At 40.0% G+C, this 21,734-nt stretch overlaps 1 protein-coding gene across 6 annotated transcripts in view; it reads right to left on the reverse strand.

The window, feature by feature from the left end:
* Positions 1–21,734, reverse strand: part of LOC126475253 (glycerol-3-phosphate phosphatase-like) — a 78,034-nt gene that overhangs the window by 11,447 nt on the left and 44,853 nt on the right. For 5 of the 6 annotated variants that reach the window (XR_007586680.1, XM_050102959.1, XM_050102961.1 and 2 more), the window contains exons 4-6: positions 17,891–18,028; positions 8,770–8,980; positions 8,542–8,683 (exon numbers count right to left, since the gene is read on the reverse strand). Coding sequence is in view for 5 of the 6 variants with exons in the window: in XM_050102959.1 (XP_049958916.1) it covers positions 8,542–8,683; positions 8,770–8,980; positions 17,891–18,028 (491 nt within the window). In the remaining variant the exon portion in view is untranslated. Of the gene's footprint in view, positions 1–5,415; positions 5,551–8,541; positions 8,684–8,769; positions 8,981–17,890; positions 18,029–21,734 lie in introns of those variants that run through there. The other variant, XM_050102960.1, reaches the window with a different exon arrangement.

A 21,734-nucleotide genomic window follows, 5' to 3' on the forward strand; every position in this document is an offset into this window, starting at 1 on the left:
CACCAATGCTTACTCTAAGACCCCTTCCTCAGTTACAGATGCAACAAATAACGCAGCCACTAAAATGATGAGAGGCTTCATTTAAATGCAGATGGCAGCCAACAAGAATTATAATCAGATGCCGCCAACTAAGCCAGTGCCACAACTTACACAGCCATCATTAGAGCCTGTGTTTCCCCCTTTTGAAAATGACAAAATGGATTGTTTTGAGTACTTGGCTCAATGTGAAGCTCATCTATCTGCACACTTAAGTACCAGGTACTGTTAAACAACTTTTTTTTCTTATCAGTGGCCAGTGAGTCTGTGTATGAAACATGCAAATTATTCCCGCACTTTGTTGCCAGAACTTACAACCTATGAAGAATTAATCCAGGCTTCAAATAGATTCTATTATGGGAAAGTCCACATGATGGCTGCCAGGTTTAAATGCTTCAGATTAAAGAAGCAGTCAGATCAAACTCATAGGCAGTGTGCGACAGATTTACAAGGGCTTACTTGACAGTGTCAGTCTCAATATGAGTGTGGCAAATATTATAGTGATCTCAAGATATGTGACATAATTACTCAGAATGTGGCTGATAACAGAATAAGGGAACAGATTTTGAAGTATCCCAATCCTTTCTTGCAGCAGATTTCGCACATTATTGACTATCGAGCATCTTGCGACAGTGACTTAGATAGTTTTCAATCAGTCAATATTTGTGATGTAGTGCCTAGCAATAGCATTACTGGCCACATTAACAAACTACTTCCAAGTTGAGTGCACAGCAGCCTCCTCAGGATCAGCATAGCCAGCCACATAAACAGCCACGGCAGCAAGGTACTGTCGTGAAGTCTTGCCTGCACTACTTCTCCGCACATAAGTGTCACTTATGCTTATCATGAAATGCAACTTGTTTTTTTTTATGTTGGCCAGAATGGGCATATTCAAGCAATATGCTTACAGAGAAAAGAGGGCTCCCCCTCCTAATATATGCTCACAGAAATCAAACTTTGTTGTATATGTTGTGCATTCTGAACCAAACAGAGCTTCGAGTGTGGAACAGAAGAGAGGCAGTTTGCAATTCAAGAAATCAGTAGTCTCTTCTTTACTGAAATGCCACTCTGACAAACCCTTTGTGGACCTTGTGATAGCTGGCCAAATTATTCAACTGCAATTAGATGTGGGTGCCTCAGTTTCTTTGCGTAATTGCACTTGGACAGCCCAAGCTGCAGAAATCACACACTACACTTACAGCATATAATGAACAAGACAGTCCAGTGCTAGGTTCTTGCAGCCTTCCTGCCTTATACCAGAATTTCCAAAAGACTGTGAAATTTCAGGTTTTTCATTCATGGAACAGTGCAAATATATCTGGATTTGATTTGTTTGGGTTGCACATGGTAGACAGTGTGTTGTCACTTGCTCCATTTGCTTCAAAGGATGGTGTTGCTCAGTTTTGCATTGAATTCAAAGAATTGTTTGCTGACAGCTTAGGCAGTTGAAGTCTCTAATTTTGTTGCACATGTAACCATGAAACACAATGCACAGCCTTGTTTCTTAAGGGCTTGCACTGTACCACACACAGTCCTTGAACAAGTTCCTCACGAACATTGACACTGGCATAACAGTGGTATTATTGCACCCATCATGGCCAGTTAGTGGGCATCTTCATTACTATTCATCAAGAACCTTCAGGCAAAATGCATATCTGAGCAGACTTTAGGGCAACTGTGAAACCCCCCCCCCCCTCCCCCCCCCAAACAGTGATTGATTCCTTTCTTTTCCCTTATGAATTTATGGAATGTTTGGGAGCTGGTAACTACTTCTCTAAGATTGCTGTACCTGATGTCTACCTCCATTGCTTACTTCCATATCCTTTCAGATGAACAGTTACAACAAGTGCTTGTCATTAATAAACACAGGGGATTCTTGAAATTTCTTTATTTGCTGCACCAGCAATTTTCCAGTGCTGTTTGGAACAATTAACTGCATCCATTCCTTCGTATACAAATTACTTAGATGATATAGTGGTACCAGGTCACACAGCAAATGAGCAGCTTAGTAATTTGTGCACTCTGTTTTGGGTTGTTTGCGGGAGGAGACCAAACAGCGAAGTCATCGGTCGCACTCTGTTTGAAGTGTTATAAGATCAAATCAGGCCTTAATCAAAACAGAGAAAAGTGTGTGTTCTTTCAAACTGAGATTGAGTACACGGGACATGTAATTAATTACCAGGATGTTCATCTGATGCAGTAGTACTTGCAGGCCATTCGTGACCCCAAACATCCAAGGAATGTTACTGAATTGCAATCAGTGCTAGAGAAGCAACATATTACATCTGCTTCATTCCGAATACAGTACAGATTGCAGCACCATTGCACCACATTTGCCTCAAAAATGCACCTTGGTGTGGTCCCAGGAATGTGGCATTGCTTTTCAACTGCTCAAAGATGATTTGCTCAGAGATCATTGCCTAGTTCATTTTGATCCTTCCAAACGTGTAGTCTTGCCTGTGGGTGCCTCTTTTTGTGGCACTGGTGCTGTACTCTCACACAGGATTGGTTCTGCTAACAGACCAATAGCCTTTGCCTCCAAATAGCTTAACATAGCTCAGAGCAATTATACACAAATAGAGATGGAGGCTCTTACCATCATCTATGGAGTGACTAAATTTCATTAGTATTCATATGGAAGAAAGTTCTACTTACTGACCATAAGATCTTGCAGTCACTTTTCAATCTGCCCACGCCCATTCCGAATCATACTGCACAGAAATTGCAACACTGGACTCTCATCTAATCCCACTTCCAATATGAGATAATGTACAGACCCACATTCAAGCAAGCTAATGCATCCATACTTTCATATCTTCCCTTGGGACTGGATGCTGACTTTGATGTATCAGAAGCATCTTGTTGCTACATTGATGCACAGGACTCAGACACACTGAACCAGTTCCCATTTGATAACTGGAAGATCACCTAGGCCATGGCAGCAGATCCAGACTTGCATATTACATTGTGCTACATCAACATTAGCTGGCCTCGCACTGTGAAACAAATTGTTAGCCTGGTGATTCACTGATAATTTGCGCTTTGTTTATCTGTCATACAAGGTGCCCTGCTGCTACGCACTGAATCTGAACAATTGTGTGTAGTGATTCCAAAGGTTCTCCAGTGAATTGTTCTTAGTTTGCTTCATCAGGTTCACTGGGGCGTAGTCCGTGCCAAACAATTAGCTCACTAACATTGCACATAGTTTGGCATGAACTCACAAATAGAGCAAAAGATGACTCAGTGCCATGATTGTGGGGAAAACCAGGCAGCCCCTCCCCAACAGTTCTTTGATTGGCTGAAGCCTGAAGTGCCTTGTCAGAATTGCATTTGAATATTGCTGGACTCTACTGGAACACTCACTGGCTTATTGTCATTGACACGTATAGTAAGTTTCCTTTTGTGGCTTACCATGCACTCTGTGATAGCATGTGCACTCTTCAAGCTCTGCAAGCTATATTTTGGCTTGAAGGTCTACCAGAGTTGCTTGTGACTGAAAACAGACCTCAATTTGTAACTGCAGAATTTGAGGATTTCTTAAAGCCAACAGGATTCATCACATCACCATCAAGCCTTTTCATCCACAATTCGATGGAAAAGCGGAACACTTCATTTGCACTTTATAGCAGCCAGATGGATAAACTATCCACCCACCACATGCGGGACCAAGCTTTGCTGCTCTCCTTGTCATCCTAATCACTCCCAGGCTCACAACAACCATTGCTAGTGGAGTTGCTTCATGGACAGTGTCACCATACTTTTCTGCAGTTGCTGCTCCCACCATAGTGGCCAGTAACTACTCTGCCCACTCAGGCAATGTATCAAATTAATGACTCCCTTTTTTTCAGATCATACAGAGCTCAGAAGCACAAGGAAAGCAGATTCATCATAAAGTTGTTTGCCAGTTTCATGTTTTTGATAGAGGATCCAGGCAGATTGCAGTAATGGCGCCTGACTCAACTTCGCACCTGTAAATTTCGTAATCCTGCTGCTAACTCTTCATCCACAGATTCACTGCCTTCATAGATGATGCAGCATGGATCCCCTCTGGCTACCTGGGGTCTTGTGTTGCTAGCTCCTTGATCCTACAGCTTTTCCACCACCAGGCAGACAGCAGCTGTCCACAGCCCCTTTCACTCCCTGGCCAGCCTGGGGGCTACTGTACCACTTCAAGATAGAATTGCAGTTTAACCACCTGAAGACCTTGCACCATCGTTGAATACAGTAGCATGCCTTCCATCTCATTTCTCAGCTGACATTCTGGGATAGTCTCAAAGCGAATGCAGGGATGTGGAAAGGAGCTCAGCACAAGCAAAGCATCAGCTCCTTTCTTTCCTTTCTCCATGCCTCCCTCCCATAGTGATTGCAGCAATCAATGAGGAGGTTTGAGGGCAGGGAGGAGTATGGTATCGTAGCTTATTGATACTGCTGGAGCCGGTGCCTTGAAGATTACTGGAACACCATAGGGGCAGAGTGGAGTGTGGTATCATTGCTAATTCATACTGCTGGAGCGAGAGTGTTGAAGATTCCTGTGAGCACCATGAGCAGCACTCTGGACATTGCCACCAATGAACCTCCAGACCACTGACCAATGAAGACAGCCAGGGTGGTGTTATAAATGATAGGCACCTGGCACAAGGTTACTTCCATGCTGCTAGTCAGTGTCAAATGTACCAAGTTATTGATAGCTGTTTCTACCAGCAAACATTCAGCATACACAGATGCATGCCCATGCCAGGCCTCTGCTTATAGATAGCTGCATCTGTCACAAGTTGTCATTCACCCACAAGTTGAGTACAATATATTTATTTAAAGTGTACTTGTGTCAAATAATATTTCACTTGCCCATCCAGATTCCTATGGCAACAGATCCTTTGGCCATCTTCCACCCATTTATCATTAGCAGCAAAGACACAACATTTGGCTCCTCTGAACATAATGGTTACCGCCTCGCATCATAACAGGAACTGCATATACATCACCTTCTGGTAATGTGTTTGCAATCTCCCTTTTATCATTTACATTTTCTTATTGGTTTGATGTTTTTTCCTGATTTTGTGGATGATAGAAGTCTTCCTGTGTGTAGCAGTTCAGAAATTTATTGGAGTGTTGAGTTCTGTCTCACATTTTCCATTGTCACAATATCTTGAATGACATTTGATGATTTTCCATTAATGAGAAATCAAACCAAACCGGAGAAAAGTAATATTACATAAGAGAAATAAATAAAAGGCTGAGAAAGCTTAAGACAAGCCTTGGAAAAAAAGGAAAAAAAAGACAATTAGTTTTTCCTTGAGTAAAGTAAAAGTTGATTGTCCCTATAAAGCTTCAAAGCTTCTACTTAAATCTGATCACTGAAAATTGCCTTTTATATCTATTACATGTAACATTATTTTTAAACAAAGGAACAGTTATATTTCTTCTTCTTGACCCATGGGCCTGAGTGTGTGTTATCCTTTTCTATGCAGCTTTTTTTTTTGCTCTCATTTCATTCTTTCTTTCTCCTGTTGCTCCCTGTAAAGCAATGTGAAAGTATAAGTATTTCCTGAACTGTTTCATACTGCTATTTCACACGAATAGATGTTCAAGTTGCCTACCATGTTTGTGCAGTCTTTGCCTGTTAAAATTTAATTCATAGCTTTCACTTATCAACTTTGGAGTTCAAGGTTATTATGGCGACTAACAAACTTCCAATAACGCACAATATGTTTCTATTATAATTTCTTGGAAGGTAGTACTTTGAATGCTACTAATATCGTTTACTCATGCCATGCATTGTTACATGTTGTACCTAATATTTCATTTGATAGCCATTACATCTACAAAGAGATTCCATTTATCTTTTATATATCAAGTACATAAGCCATATGTTTCTGTTTGTATCTCAAGAAAGAAGAGACTGTGAGTACCTTCGCAGCATTCCCTGTCATCTGGTAGTTTTACTGAAATACTGGCAGCTATAACCTCTTGCATAATTACATTTATTCAGAGCCACCCACACTTCATGTTGATAAAGACAATTAGTTTGGTGTAATGGGACTTGTGGACATATAACATTAAAAATGTGATAATGAATTTTTCGCTCCATAGGTAACACAGGAAAAATGAAAATTGATATCATCCTTTTTTTCTGTGTTCTTTCTACAAGTGTGCTTGCCAATACTGAAAATAAATTTGAAATCTTGTAACATCACTTTCAGAACTGCCTCTGTCCTTTTTAGAGCGGTCACTGAGAAATAATAACTTGTCTGATTCGAACTCTTGTGCAGTACATGTATTGTTTGGAGGACTCAACACACACTCAGTATTTATGTTGATCGAGTATTAATGACAATGTGGCAACATAAAGGTGTGCAGTACAATAGTGTGAACATAAACCAAAGGTTAGAAAGTAAATAATTTACGAGTAATAATTAAAGTAAAGGAGAGCCAACCATTCATCTCTAGCTGATTGATGAGTGGTGCAAAGCTACACAACAGAAAATAATGTAGTACTTATACTAGTAACTCTTGCTCTTTCTGTAGTAAAGTATACAAATTCACTCACACATACACACATGTATACAAAAGATGCACATATCTATGCCACTGTGAGACTGACTGTTGATTATGGATAGCAGTTGCCTGGGCAGATGGAGGTGGGACGGGATAGGGAAGGCAACATGAGGCAAGGAGGGAGTAGTGGGATAGTATGTGGCAGGTTTTTCAACAGATGACTCAGTGGCAGCACAACAAGATGAAAGGAGTTTGGAGGGTAGATCATATAAGAAATAGAAAGAGAGAGGTGGGGATGAGGTAAGGAGAGAAAGGTGGAGATGAGAAGGGAGACAGGAAAAAAGGGAGGGGGGGGGGGAGGAAAGGAGAGGAAGGTGGAGATGAGGAGGGAGAAAGGAACAGAGAAAGGAGGGGGGGAGGAAAGGGGAGGAAGGTGGAGATGAAGAGGGAGGGGGGGGGGAGGAAAGGAGAGGAAGGTGGAGATGAGGACGGAGAAAGGAACAGAGAAAGGATGTGGGGGGGGGGGGGGGGGAAGGAAAGGGGAGGAAGATGGAGATGAAGAGGAAGACGGGAGAGAGAGAGAAAGAGAAAGAGAGAGAGAGAGAGGGGGGGGGGGGGAAGACTGTAAGCATTGCTAGCTGCTGCAAATTCCTGCATAGCATTTTATGTAGGCATGACCACCTACCGACTGACCACTCAAATGAATAGCCAGCACCAAACTGTGGCTAAGAGCAGAGTTGACCACCTGGTGGCAGAACACAAAGCTGAGTACAACATACTTGATTTCAATGGCTGCTTCTCAACCCATTCCACCTGGGTCCTTCCCCAGAGCAACAGCTTTTTTGCACTACATGAATGATTGTTATCCTCGGAACACATCCTCTGTTTCCATAACCCTCTGGCCTCAGTTCTCCACTAACCCTTGCCCCACACTCACCTCCACACTGCCCCAGAACCCTAACTTTATTCACATCCTCTTCCCCTCAGTCTCCCCCTCATGGTCCACTTCCCCATGTAATCATACCCTGGACGAACTTATCAGTGCTGGTGCCCACATTGTCACATTTCTATCACTTGTACCTGCTGCCTCTCCCTCATGCATTCCTATCCTATATGCCCTGTAATGTAACATACCCAGACATGCCAAAATGAAGAGATTGCTACCTTATGTATGAATCTGATAGATTCAAATTTCTTTTTACTGAAAAATACAAATTCTATGTTTTTGCTCATTTAAATAATCTTACGTTGTTTGCTTGTGAAGATATCGCAGCTTATTACTAAGTAGAAAATTTTTTCAAAAACATAAGAACTAAAGTTGAATGAACTGAAAATATACTTGTATTTTCTGCTTCAAAAGTAATTGGTGCAGTAATTTTTACACTAAACACAACTGTACAATGATATAAGGTGATACAAATGTTAATAAAATTAATAATTCAGTTATTGGATCTGTAATTAGAAATAACATTTAACCATTGTGGCAACTACAATTTTTTTTTGATTTAAGCATTCTGTTTAGTTAATCTATGTGTACAGTACAGATTATGTCATTCATAAATTAGTAAAGCAATTAGTTTCATGTAAAAATTTATATTTCATTAAAATTTGTAAATGTAACAATATTTGGGAGAACTGCCATTGTTAAAAGATATAAATAACTGAATGGCTGAGTCCACAGGGTCAGTCAGTCAATTGCAAATTTTCAGGCCGTTGCTAGATTGTACATTTATGGACAACATCTGTACATAACATTTTCAAGAAATTTTTGATTAGTTCATTAAAAATTTAAGATGCAACTGTAAAAATGTGTCCAGCTTTCATTTTACATATCAAGTTTGCTGTCTCATATGCCACATGCACATTTAATTTTTGTATAGCTTATAGTGAAACATTGTTCCACTTTAAGACTACTAAATAAGAGAAAAAAAACTTTTTGCTCATTCTTAATTGACTGACTCTTGACAGTTGTCTCATACTGTGATAAAGAATAGTACTTAAAGCACTTACATGTCTCCAATCATAAGGGTCTTTGAAGGAACAATAGAATGTCTACTTGATACAACATCTTTTATAAATAATCCTGGTTTGCCAAGAATAACAGCATTTTTTTCAGAAACTGTTTCCATAATTGAAAGGAAACTCCCTGGACCTGTGTGAGAGTAACATATTATTATCACAATCAATAATTTCATGAAATGTGACATTCAAATATGATAGCACCAGTCTAGTACATACCTATCATTTTTAGATCACTACGGAACATTACAGTTTCATCCGTTGCTCCAGCAACAAATATACAATCAGGTTTTTTCAGCAGAACAACAGCTTTCATCATTTTTAAGTAATTGATGTTGGGATCATAGTCAACAACAACTGCACCATATGATGAATCAAGGGATGTGATTTGATTTTTGAATCCAGACAAAGAAGTCTCTGCAAGTTCAGGCTGAATAACATTTAAAAATTATTTTGAAGTGAAAATCACATAGCAAAAATATTTAGTAACACTTTTAATTCTAGAAAAATTTAGAATAATGTGATTGGTTTTTTAGTATGCAGTAATGAACATGAAAATTATAATTTAAAACCATGTATTTCAAAATCAAACAATGGAAGGACACAGATATAACTATCTAGTAGTTGAGATAAATGTCCTTTCTTCATATTGCTTTGCAACATTACACCCAGATATTTAATTGACTTGACTGTGTCAGGCAGGATACTAATAATACTGTATCTGAGCATTATAGGTTTGATCTTCCTACCCCATCTGCATTAACTTACACTTTTCCATCTTTGTATCTTTCTAAATTTTTAAAGCTGGGTTTAAGGTTGATACCTCACTAAGACCTCAGTTTTATTGATACTGACACTTTACATTGTTTTACAAGTTCTAAATTCTGATGAGTGAATCTTTTAAATTATTTTTAATGTTTTAACTTTTCTTGTCTTTTGTAGCCTGATAATGTATAATAAATGCTTCTCATTTTTTTCTTCAGTCTTAATTGCATATCTAATGATGACAGTAACTGAAAGAATGTATTAAATTATCTATAGTCGAGATCGCACAAGATGATCCCTGACAGCTCATAGCACTGTTCCCAGCTCTCAACTATGAAGCATCAATGGCTACAGGTGAAATCAGTAGCCATCGACAGAGCTGTTATGACAATGAAGTGTTGCCACAGAGACATTTACAAAATCACATTACATTACTGGTTGAGGTAGGCCAGCGAAGCTGCTCCACCCAGCCCACTACAACTACTGGGGATCAACTTACACTGACTCAGTTATAGGTGACTTTACTCACAAAAAGAACATTAAGTTTAAAAACAGCTGTAAACAAAGCATTCAGTGAACTTGAAACCTATTTTTGTTTTTTTATAACATCCATCAAAAAGTCCCAGGAACATTTTAGCACATGTAGGATTAGTTAATGTCTTAAAATAATATGTTCAGGCAATTACTGAACCTTAAGAACCAAAGTGGCAGACAATCAAATGAAGGTTGAAATTTTGAATTATTTCATGGAAGAATGTGGCACCATGGTTTTCATGCAGCCACAAGGAGGACAGATATAAGGATAGAGGCTATAAAGTTCAAAATCAATTGGTTACTCAGTTATGAGACATGACACTAGCCACGAAACTATTAGATTTTACTTCGATTATGCAGCAGAAATTTCTGCACTTCCAACAGTTTTTGAAGTTTGCCAGAGCAGTATATCTGTGTAACTGGGAAACAGCTGACAAAGATTCATATTGGTATTCTGTACTTCAACTGTTTATTTAAATGTGCATTCTCACTTCCTGTAAACAAATTCAATACAAGCCTAGCAAAATTTCTAAAAATTGAATCATACCACAGTACAGGAAGTTTAGGAGTCTGTGACAGATGACTTGTAATTTTAGCGGGCTCAGTCATAATTCTGACGCTGCTCAATGGCAATAAAGCAGCATATTGTGATGTAAGGTAGCTATTTGTCAGAAATATAGTATAAGATGAAGTACTGTGATGAATGTACACTTTAAACAGGTTCAAGCTGGATTTTTAGTGCACTTTGTGTTTAGGTGTCTTATGAAAAATGTAAATAATTACAAATACAATGTAATCACTCTGAAGTAGTCATGTAACTTGATTTCCCAGTATTATTCTACAAATGATCAAGTAGCAAATCCGATAAATAATATCTAATAAATCTAGTAGTTTACAAGCATTATTTCATGAAAATGCTAAAAAATTATAATACTCAGAGATGAATAAAATACAAAACTGAAACTTCCTGGCCGATTAAAACTGTGTGCCCGACCGAGACTCGAACTCGGGACCTTTGCCTTTCGCGGGTAAGTGCTCTACCATCTGAGCTACTGAAACACCACTCACGACCAGTACTCACAGCTTTACTTCTGCCAGTATCTCGTCTCCTACCTTCCAAACTTTACAGAAGCTCTCCTGCGAACCTTGCAGAACTAGCACTCCTGAAAGAAAGGATATAGCGGAGACATGGCTTAGCCACAGCCTGTTATAGTATGTTATGATTATACACAGCAGCAATTTGGTAGATGCTTTGCTAATTTTACATTGGCATTTAATAGAAAAAATACATAATAGTCAGACTAAGCCTGTAACAGGAATCAGTAATTTCTAGCAGGTTAAAACTAGAGTAAATGCAGTTATCTACCCCAGATGACCATGTAATGCCAATAGGACATCATGTCATCTTCTGCCAACTGCATCGCTGGATGTGGTGTGGAGGGGTCAGGAGATCAGTGCATCGCTGTCCCAACCATTGTTGGCCTTCTGAATCCTGGAGTTGCTGTTTCTCATTCAAGTAACTCCTCAATTGTTACCACATGGTTGAAAGCATCCTGATCTAGACTTCCTATTAAGGAATAATATCTAGTAGTATTGAGAATCAAACATGGAGTCTCCACATGGAAGTCAGACATGCTGACCACTTAGCAGTCATGCTGACCACTCAGCAGTGAATGCACACACTTAGTAGCTGTGAGAACATAAAAAATTTGTTCTCAATTAGGAATCGTCATTAAAAGTGATAAGCAGAGTTGAACTATCACAAGGAAGTACAACTCGAGTGGTACTGGTACATGTGAAATATGTTGCAAAATTTTCCAGTAGGAGTCAAGAAATGTATTACCACCAGTCTCATACATGTCACAGAATTGTCTTAATGGGAAAATTAGAGTTACGTTTAGTACAGAGGTGTGTGGGCAGTTGCTTTTCTCCAGAACATTAATGGGTTAGTTAAGAGGGAGAACTAATGATAGTGGTACAGTACGTGCCATTTATGCAGCAAATGGTTGCTAACAGAATACAAATGTAAACATAGAGTCTAGATTGAGACCCAGCCTGGAAGGCAGTTGTACTTTCCTAAGAAAATTCACATCAGAACCACTTATCTGCATACTTTATGTTCCCTTTGGAACCAGCCTGATGGCTTTCATTTTGTCATCACCCTCTGTATCCTGACCCTTTCTCCCACAACACCTTGTCCATCAATGTATGTTGGGGAACCTCTGTAGAATCTGGAAGAAATACAAAATGGTTACAGGCTATCTGAAGCTTTCAGATTGTCCATGAGATACAATCTGATGTAGAGAATAGCTGCAAGAGGCAAAGTTCTTTGTACAAGTTTCGGTCTACAACACAGTACCAAGTTGTCAGACAGTCTTATTTCAGTGTACACTGTGACACCGAGTCAAAACTTAGTGTGGAATTTTTTGAGCAATGTTAATGTAAATTTATGAAAAAAATGGTGGAGATATAGAGTCATGGGGCAGGGACGAGAGTGATAGATGGGTAGGTGTGGGGGACAGTGAATTTCTGCTTGTGGGAGGATACAGAGACATAGTGGGCAGCGGGTAGGTACGGCAGATAGTTGCAAATGGGAGGTTGGACGGAGGGTGTGGGAGGGTGGGAGGGAGCAGAAAAGGAGAGAAGTAACAGACCACGGATGTACTGGTGGAATAGAAGACTGTGTAGTGCTGATGTGGAAACAAGGAATGGAAAAAGTGGTGAATGACAGTGAATAATGGAGGTTGAGGCTAGGGGGTTACAGGAAAGTTCCCACCCGCACATTTAAGAAAAACTGGTGTTGGTAGGAAGGATCCAGATGGCACAGGCTGTGAAGCAGTCTTTGAAGTGAAGAATGTTGTATTGGGCAGCGTGCTCAGCAACTGGTTGGCCCAGGCCCAGTTGTTTTTTTGGTACAGTTTGTCAGTGACCATTCTTGGAGAGAGACAGCTTGATGGTTGTCATGCCCACAAAGAATGCCACACAGTGGTTGCAGGTTAGCTTGTAGATCACATGACTGCTTTCACAGGTAGCCCTGCCTTTGATGGGATAGGTGATCCTCGTGACCAGACTGGAATAGGTGGTAGTGGTGGGAGGATGTATAGGACAGATCTTGCAACTAAGTCTATTACAGGGATCTGAGACATGAGGCAAGGGGTTGGGAGCACGGGTGGAATGGTGATGGATGAGGAAATTGTGTAGGTTTGGAGGGTGGCAGAATACCAGTGTTGGAGGGGTGAGAAGGATTGTGCGTAGGACATTTCTTGTTTCAGGACACAACGAGATGTTATTGAAACCCTGGTGGAGAATGTGATGCAGTTGCTCCAGTCCTGGGTGGTACTGGGCCGTGAGGGAAATGCCCATTTGTGGCCAAACAATGGTACTCTGGGAGGCAGTGGGTGACTGGAAAGACAAGCCACAGGAGAACTGTTTCTATACGAGACTGGGAGGTTAATTTCAATCTGTGAAGGCTTCAGTGAGACCCTTGGTATATTTTGAGAGGGGCTGCTCATCACTACAGATGTGACAGCCACTGGTGCCTCAGCCGTATAGAAAGGACTTCTTGATATGGAATGGGTGGGATCTGTTGAAGTGGAGGTATTGCTGGTGGTTGTTATGTTTGATATGGATGGAGGTACTGGTGTAGCCATCTTTGAGGTGGTGGTCAGGAGTGAGGAATGTGGTTTGTTGTGTTGAAGAGGACCAGGCGGAGCCAATGAGGGAGGAGGTGTTGAGGTTCTGGAGGAATATGGATAGCATGTCCTCACATTGAATCAGATCACGAAGATGTCATCAATGAATTTGAACCAGATGAAGGGTTTGGGATTCTCGAGGGTTAGGAGCATTCCTCTAGATGGCCCATGAATAGGTTGGTGTAGGATGTTGCCATGTGGGTGTCCATTGCCATACCGCAGATGCCTTCAAAGGTCAGGTAATTATGGGTGAGGATATAGTTGGTCATGGCAACCAGGAAGGAGGTTGTAGGTTTGGAATCTGTCAGAGGTAGTGTTCAATGGTGACAAGGCCATGGGCATTAGGGTTGTTAGAGTACAGGGAGATGGTATCAACAGTGATAAGCAGAAGATCTTGTGGTAAAGGAACAGGAACTGTGGAGAGTCAGTGGTTGAAATAGTTTGTGTCTCTTATGTAGGTAGAAATGGTTGGTGTCTTTTATGTAGGAGGGTAGGTTGCAGGTAATACGCTGAAGGTGTTGGTATATAAGAGCAGTGACCAGCGATAATGGGGTGTCTTGGGTGGTTGAGTTTATGGACTTCAGGAAGCATGTAGAAGGGAGGAGTGTGGGGAGTGGTAGGAATGAGGAGAGAGATAGACTCAAGGGAGAGTTTCTGGAATGTGTATAAGGATTTGTAGAGAGACTGGAGATCCTGTTGATTTCTGGAACGGAGTTTCTGTGGCAGGTTAGGTAAGTGGATGAATCTGACAGCTGGTGGAGTTGTTACAGCAGGTAATCCTTGCAGTTCAAAACCAATTTGTTAGCAGGTACGATTACATGGTCAGGATCACATTTTAGGTGGTGGACTGTGGTTCTTTTTGCAGATGTAAGGTTAGCTTGTATGTTAAGGGATTTGGGGAATGATGGTGAGGCAAAGTTTGAGGTTAAGAAATCCTGGAAAGTTAACGGGGTGACTTGGGGGCAGTGGAAGTGTATCATGGTTGGGTGGAGGAGTGAACTGAGTCAGGCAGGGTTCAACAGGGGTTTGGGGTTGAATCTGATTGGCAGGGCTGTTGGTAAAAAAGTGTTTCCACAGTAGGGACTGGGGAAATGAGAGAAGGTCTTTAACAAGACCAACAAGATAGAATTTGGGAGTGGGGCAAAAGGTAAAGCCTTTGGAAAGGACTGATACATCTGTGGGACTATGCTTTTGAAGGACAGGCTCATGACTGTGTTTCGGGTTGGTTTAGGTTCTGCATTCTGTGTGATGGCTGGAGCGAGTTTCTGAGTGTGATAAATACAGTGGGACTGCAAGACGGGATTTGTCAGCTACGAGGGGTTGAGGGGAGGTGTGGAGGCTGTTGTAAAGGTGGTGTATAATGGTAGTCCAAGGCAGGAGCAGAAGATGAACAGGTTGGAGAGTTTTTTTTTTTGAGGTAGTGTTGTGCATCCTGCTCTATTCCTAGAGGGCGAGAGTTTCAATGTGAGAGATAGGAGAATTTTACGGTTATAGAGGTGGTATGACAAGGAGGTTTGGGCCTGATTTACATAGTTTTGCAGAACTAGTTTGGTGAGTGTTAGGACTGGTGGAATTCAAACAGATGGAGGTCATTGTAGAAGGAGGGGCTGCATCTGGAGATGGATGATTTGATGGTAAGGCCATTTTGGAGGATTCCATAAACCATGCAACGCATAAATACATGTTTAATAACATAAAAATGTGTGAAAAAATATACAAAAATATGTGGAAAAAATCACAAAAAGGACAGAACAGATTAATTATGGTAAAGAAAGATGAAACCTGAGGGAGTAGGGCCACTAGTAAAAGGTGAAAACAAAGTAAAATTGACATGAAAACACAATGAGTTCAAAGATAAAAATAAGTAAAAACGATTATAATATGGGTTGCAGTTTAGTGAGCAGATATATATATAAAGAAGGGGGATATCAGGTGTGACTATATTAGGTGTGATTAGTATGTGCATACTGGAATAAGAGAGGAGAAAGACTGGGGGTGGGGAGGGGTTGGCAGAATGAGGTAAAAGTTTGTGTGACACAGGAAGGTATGGAAAATAACATACAAAAGCATGTGAAAGTGGTGCAGGAAGAGTTAATCTGAAGGTCTAGGAGTAATGATATCGGCTGGATTAATGTGGGACATGAAATGCTGCACCGACAATCAGTGCAGTCTTGCAGCAGACTGTCATATGTAGATGTGATGGTTGATACAGTTTGGCTCGTAAATCAGAGCATTTGATGCAGTTTTAAAGACATGTCAGACACAGGAAAGAAGAGAAAGAAAAGGATGGACAATGAGTAAAGTAATGTATTAGAAAATACATGGTGTATAACTTTGCTTCCACCGTTTGCCAATATGTGGTTGAAAGAAACAGATCCAGACATCAGGCAGTTAGCTTGAACCTCAGTCAAGATTCAAACATTAGTCGATTTGTGTCTGCATCATAAAGTTGTTCTTGATTGAAAATGTCAGTTTACGAGCCTAATTTTCATCATTTGCAGGAGGTGTTACTGTTTTGTTTCAGTATGAAGAAAACAGTACCTGAGTCTCATCAAATTCTCTCAAGTATGTACGGTAAGGACGCTATTAGTGAAAGAACATGTCGTGAGTTGTTTCAACGCTTCAAGAACAGTGATTTTAACATTGTAGACTGGTATAGTGGTGGAAGAGAGAATGTTTTCAAAGTTGCAGAATTGGAGACATTTCTGAGTGAAGACTCACGTCAAACTCAAGAAGAATTGGCACGATTAGTGGGAGTGACACAGCAAGCCATTTCAAAATGTCTCAAGGCTATAGGAATGATTCAAAAAGAAGGAACTTCGGTCCCGTGTGAGCTGAAACCAAGAGACATTGAATGGTGTTTGTGTTTGCGAATAGTTGCTTCAGAGGCAAAAATGGAAGGAATTTCTGCATTGCATTGAGACCGGGGCTGAAAAATGGGTTCATTATGATAACAATAAACACAAAAAATCATGGGGATATCCTGGCCATGCTTCCACATCGACAGCCAAAATGAATATTCATGGCTCCAAGATCATGCTCTGCATTTGGTGGGACCAAATTGTGTACTATGAGGTGTTAAAACCAAGAGAAACAATCACCTATGCTCGTTACCAAATGCAATTAATGTGTTTGAGCAGAGCATTAAAAGACTAATGGCCGCAATATAGTGAGAGGCACAATGTAGTGATTTTGCAGCATGACAAAACTTGACCTCATGTTACAAAAGAGGTCAAAATGTACTTGGAAACGTTAAAATGGGAAGTCCTACCCCACCCACCGTATTCTCCAGACATTGCTCCCTCTGTCTATCATCTTTTTAGATCAATGGCGCATGGCCTGGCTGACCAACACTTCCAATCTCATGAAGAAGTCACAAATTGGATCAATTCGTGGATCACTTCAAAAGATGAACAATTTTTTCAACACGGGATTTGTACACTGCCCGAAAGATGGGAGAAAGTAGTGACCAGCGATGGAAAATACTTTGAATGATACCTGTGTAACCAATTTGTTTCATTAAAGCCTCAAATGTTGGGGAAAAATGGTGGAAGCAAAGTTGTACACCTTGTAGTAACAAAGGAAGATAGCACTGGGTTATGGGATGGAAGGAAAGCCATTAGGCAAAATCAAACAACAGAAAATCACACACGCATGACCATTCTCCCTGGAAGCAGAGACCAGACTGTGAGCAACAGCACACAATAGGAAAAGCAATCTGGGGGATAGGAGGAGGCTGGGCAGGGAGGGGGAGTGACAGCAGGGTAGGAGTGGGGGACAGTGGAAGTGCTGCTTGTGGGAACATATGGGATGTAGTGGGGAGAGGGTAGGGCAGCTAGGTGCAGATGGGAGGTTGAACAGAGGGTGGGGAGTGGAGTGAGGGGGAGGGGGAGTAGAAAAGGAGAGAGTAAAAAAATTGTGGGTGTATTGGTGGAATAGAAGGCTGTGTAGTGCTGGAGTGGGAACAGGGAAGAGGACAGGTGGGTGATGGACAGTGACTAATGATTATGGAGGCCAGGGAGGTTTTCCACTGTTTAATGTAAATTTTAATTTGGCTCAAATTTTTCTTAGCATAGTTTTCCATTTTTATCCAGACTTGGTGGTTCAGTGATTCATAACATTTAATTCACAGAGCAGCAAGAAACAATACCACTGTCACCAGCACAACAGTCTAAAATATAAAAGTTTTATGATTCAATGAAGAATAGAAAGATGATGTGTGTATCCCAATGACTCATTTTGTCTTTTTCTGTCAATTTATTTGATGACCTGTTTCTTCACTCGTTATTATTAGAGGTCTAGAATGAAAAAGTGTCTAAGGTAAACACAAAAGTAAATATATCACTCACCTCATCTCCATGACAATCAATCCCAGCTTCTTTTAATGTTGCAATAAGTGACCTGGTTCCTATCACATATGCTTTCTTATTGAAATCCACACTTTTCAAATAGGCTGCTATGGTAACACCAGGTATTAAAATCTGCTCCTAAAAAATGCAAACTATTGTGGATGCTACTAACACAGTAAACCTCTATTTTCACACCAGATAATAAAGTTACATATTGTAAGTTCACAAGACAAAAAGATTAGTCACCCCTAGAGAAATCAGTACAAGCATAATTTAACAGTGTGTAATTCTAACCACGGAATTGATAACTGCTTGGATTCTTATGAAGTGAGTGCATAAGGTTGTGCAGATATGTCACATCCAGGGGAAGCCACTCACTTAGGATTTGATCATGCAGCTCCTCCAACTAGCAGGAATGCTGACATTTGTGTTTTACCTGCTGTTCCAACATGTCCACAGATTTTCTGCAGGGATCAAGTCAGGTAATTTTGCAGGCCAGTTGAGCTGTAATAGAGTCAGGGAGTGTTAAAAAAACCAGCCACTTATTCTTCAAGCCTGATTAACTTTGATGTTGTCATCTTGTGTGGCTGTGTGAGCAATGGCCTCTTGTGATGTGACTGACTCCAAATGTTCATTACATGCAGTTCCCATTACAATGTTCTCTCACTATTAAGTTGGACTGGACCTTCATTCGCTGCCTTCAGCAATTCCTGTCAGGTTTTGATTCACAAGCTGTGAAGCACATCTTCAGTCCCTCCCAGTCAGGTCCTTTTTCAGACCACAATGCTGACATCATGTTTCATGGCCTTGTATGTTACTCCACTGCTTGTAAACACATTCAACTGTATGCCACAAAACAACAACAAATGTGGCAACTTCAAAGACCATATGGCTGCAGGCATGGCAAACCACAATTGCCTCTTTCTGCCATTCTGTCATGTCTTTACATTTACCCACATTAAAGCACAATGTCCATTTGAAGCATAAATGTCTCACTGATTGGTACTGCTTTATGCTCACACAGAGGCAGTGCATGCATGGCTGAGCATGTGACCCAATCGCTGTGCCCTCTGTAAGGGCGAAAAAGTCACCTGTGCATGCACTCTGAGGTGACTAGTTTTTTGTCCAGTGAGTTTAAGTATGATTTGTTGCCTGAAAAGTACTACAAATATTTTGAAATTAATAATGCCTGTGAATTAAATTTATTTTTTAATTTTCTTCTAATAACAATTCACAGATAAATTTAGCCATTATGTCAATGTAGAAGTAAGGAAGTTAATAGCAATACATAATTCCACACAAAAAGCAAATTATTTTTGCACTTTCAGACCTAGGACTTACTACATTAGGGAAACAAGGAAAAAGACAAAGAAAGAAAGTTATGTAGACTGTCATGAGTATCACACTGGAAGAGAAAGACTGATTACAAAAATGAGAGTGCAGCAACAGATGTTGCTTACACCTCTTTACCTATGTACCTAACTTATTCACAGAAAATGCAAGAAGAGTATCTAAAACTAATACAAGAACATTGAAAATAATCATTAAGTGCACTTCACTGGATTTATTGGAGGTACCATGGTATCAGCTGATTTTAAAAGGGAATTGTGTTGTATGAGGAAACAGTATGACTGGCCAGTACTTACCTCCAAGAAGCTAAATTCCAAGTATTGCCAATACAAACACTAAAACTATTCCTAACTTTTGGAACTTTCCAGAAGAAAAGAGGGATTGAGTGAGGCAGGTGGAAAGGAGGGACAAGTCATTCAGACACCAAGTTGAAAGGGAGCCCCATGATGTGAGGATGAGAGTAGAAGGAGAAGGCATCATACAGAGTATGAAATTACCCTCCTGGTTTAATCTCCATTAACAACCCCTTCTCCTTTTTTGCCAGTGGCCACCATGATAATGATGCGGGCCAAGTTTGAGGGTTATATGGAGATCCAGAACCAGATGAACTGACTTTGGCAAGACCTGTTTAATAAAGGAATCTGGACTGGAGATGACCTGTGATGAAATTTATAATGAACCAAATGGTAACAGGAAATTTATCTAGTCCATAATAAATTCATGTTGTTATCTGAAAATAGCTTTCTGCATAAAGTAATCAGAAAGGACATTAAAAAGCCATCCAAACAACCATGGATCATTAGAGGGATTAAAGGATCTTTTGAAAGGAAAAAGAAAATGTATCTGTTGGCAAGAACAAGTAGAGATCCTGCAGTAGTTGTGCAAACTACAAAAGCTGCTCAAAATTGCTAGGAGAAGTAATTCAAAATTCAAGGAATACGCACACAATGTCAGAAATCAGTAATTCTGACAATGGACTTAAAGCTGTATGGAATGTTGCGAAATGGGAGACAGGACAACCAGTGCTTTAGCACTGGATAATATCACTATTGAACTGAATGGAAGGGCTATAAATGATGGGTCACAGGTAGCAAATATAATTAATAATCATTTCTTAAATATAGTAGAAAGTATAGGGATAAAGAAAGATCACAGCAGTATGTTCTAAAAGCAGCGCTCATAAAATTTAATCATATGAATGTATCACCAGCTTCTTCTGGAATTAAGAAAGTTCTAAATTCTCTCAAAAAGGAAATCCCATCTAGATTTGATAGTGTTTCCTATAGGGTATTAAAGATTTGGTTCCACATAAAAAGTGCTGTCTTATCTGAAATATATAATGTGTCATGTCAAGGCATTTTTCCAGAGAGACTGATGTGTGCTGTTATTAACCCCCTCTTTAAGAAAGGTGAGAGGAGAGATGTCAATAACTACTGACCTCTTTTACTACTAACATCATTTTCCAAGATTTTGGAGAAAGTGATGCATTCTAGAATAGCATCTCACCTGAGCAACAATAATATCCTCAGACAATCAGCACTTGGATTTCAAAAGAGCTGCTCTACTGAAAATGCCATTTACATGTTCACTCACCAAATTTTACAAGCATTAAGTAAGAAAATAGCATTGGTTGGTATTTTCTGCAACCTTTTAAGGCATTTGACTGTGTGAACCACAATGTTATCCAAAATAAACATAAGTTTTATGGGATTGATGGTATAACACCCAGGATAATGTCATATCTAACCAAAATAACACAGGAATTTGTACTTAATGATTCAACCAACGTAGTATGGGGACATTGTTCTGACTCGGGAGAAATCACATATGGGGTTCCCCCAAGGTTCAATCTTAGGTCCACTATTGTTCCTCATAATTGTATAAGATCTTCTGTCTAATATATGACAAGCATAATTAGTTCTTTTTGCAGATGACACCAGTATTTTAATCAGTTCAGGCACACATACAACAACAGAAGAAATGGTAAACAAGGTTTCTTAAAAGTGTCAGCAACTGGTTTTTGTGAATGATGTCACCCTCAATTATAAAAAGACATCACATGTCCAATGCTGTACATCTAGGAGTACTACACCAATGATAAGTGTTTCACATGGTGAGGAAATAATAAATAGGCTGAAATCTTCAAAATTCTTATATGTCCATATTAATGAGAATGTAAAGAGAGTAAAGCACATTTTTGGAACTCCTAAAACAGCTTATTTCAGCCACATTTGCAGTTGGAATCATTAGAAATCCTGTTGAGGAATGAATCAGTAAGTTGACATATTTTGCATATTTTCATTCAAGAATGTCATATGGAATAATGCATTGGGGTAACTCATTTTTAAGAAAGGAAGTCTTCATTGCACAAAAATGTGCTGCAAGAATAATATGTGATGCTCACCCACAATCATCTTGTAGACATCTGTTTAGGGAGTTGGGCATTCTGACTAGTGGCATATTCCTAGAGTCATAATTTAAAGCCAATTCTTGA

Source organism: Schistocerca serialis, chromosome 4 (genome assembly GCF_023864345.2).
Source record: "Schistocerca serialis cubense isolate TAMUIC-IGC-003099 chromosome 4, iqSchSeri2.2, whole genome shotgun sequence".
NCBI classification, from domain to species: Eukaryota; Metazoa; Arthropoda; class Insecta; order Orthoptera; family Acrididae; genus Schistocerca; species Schistocerca serialis.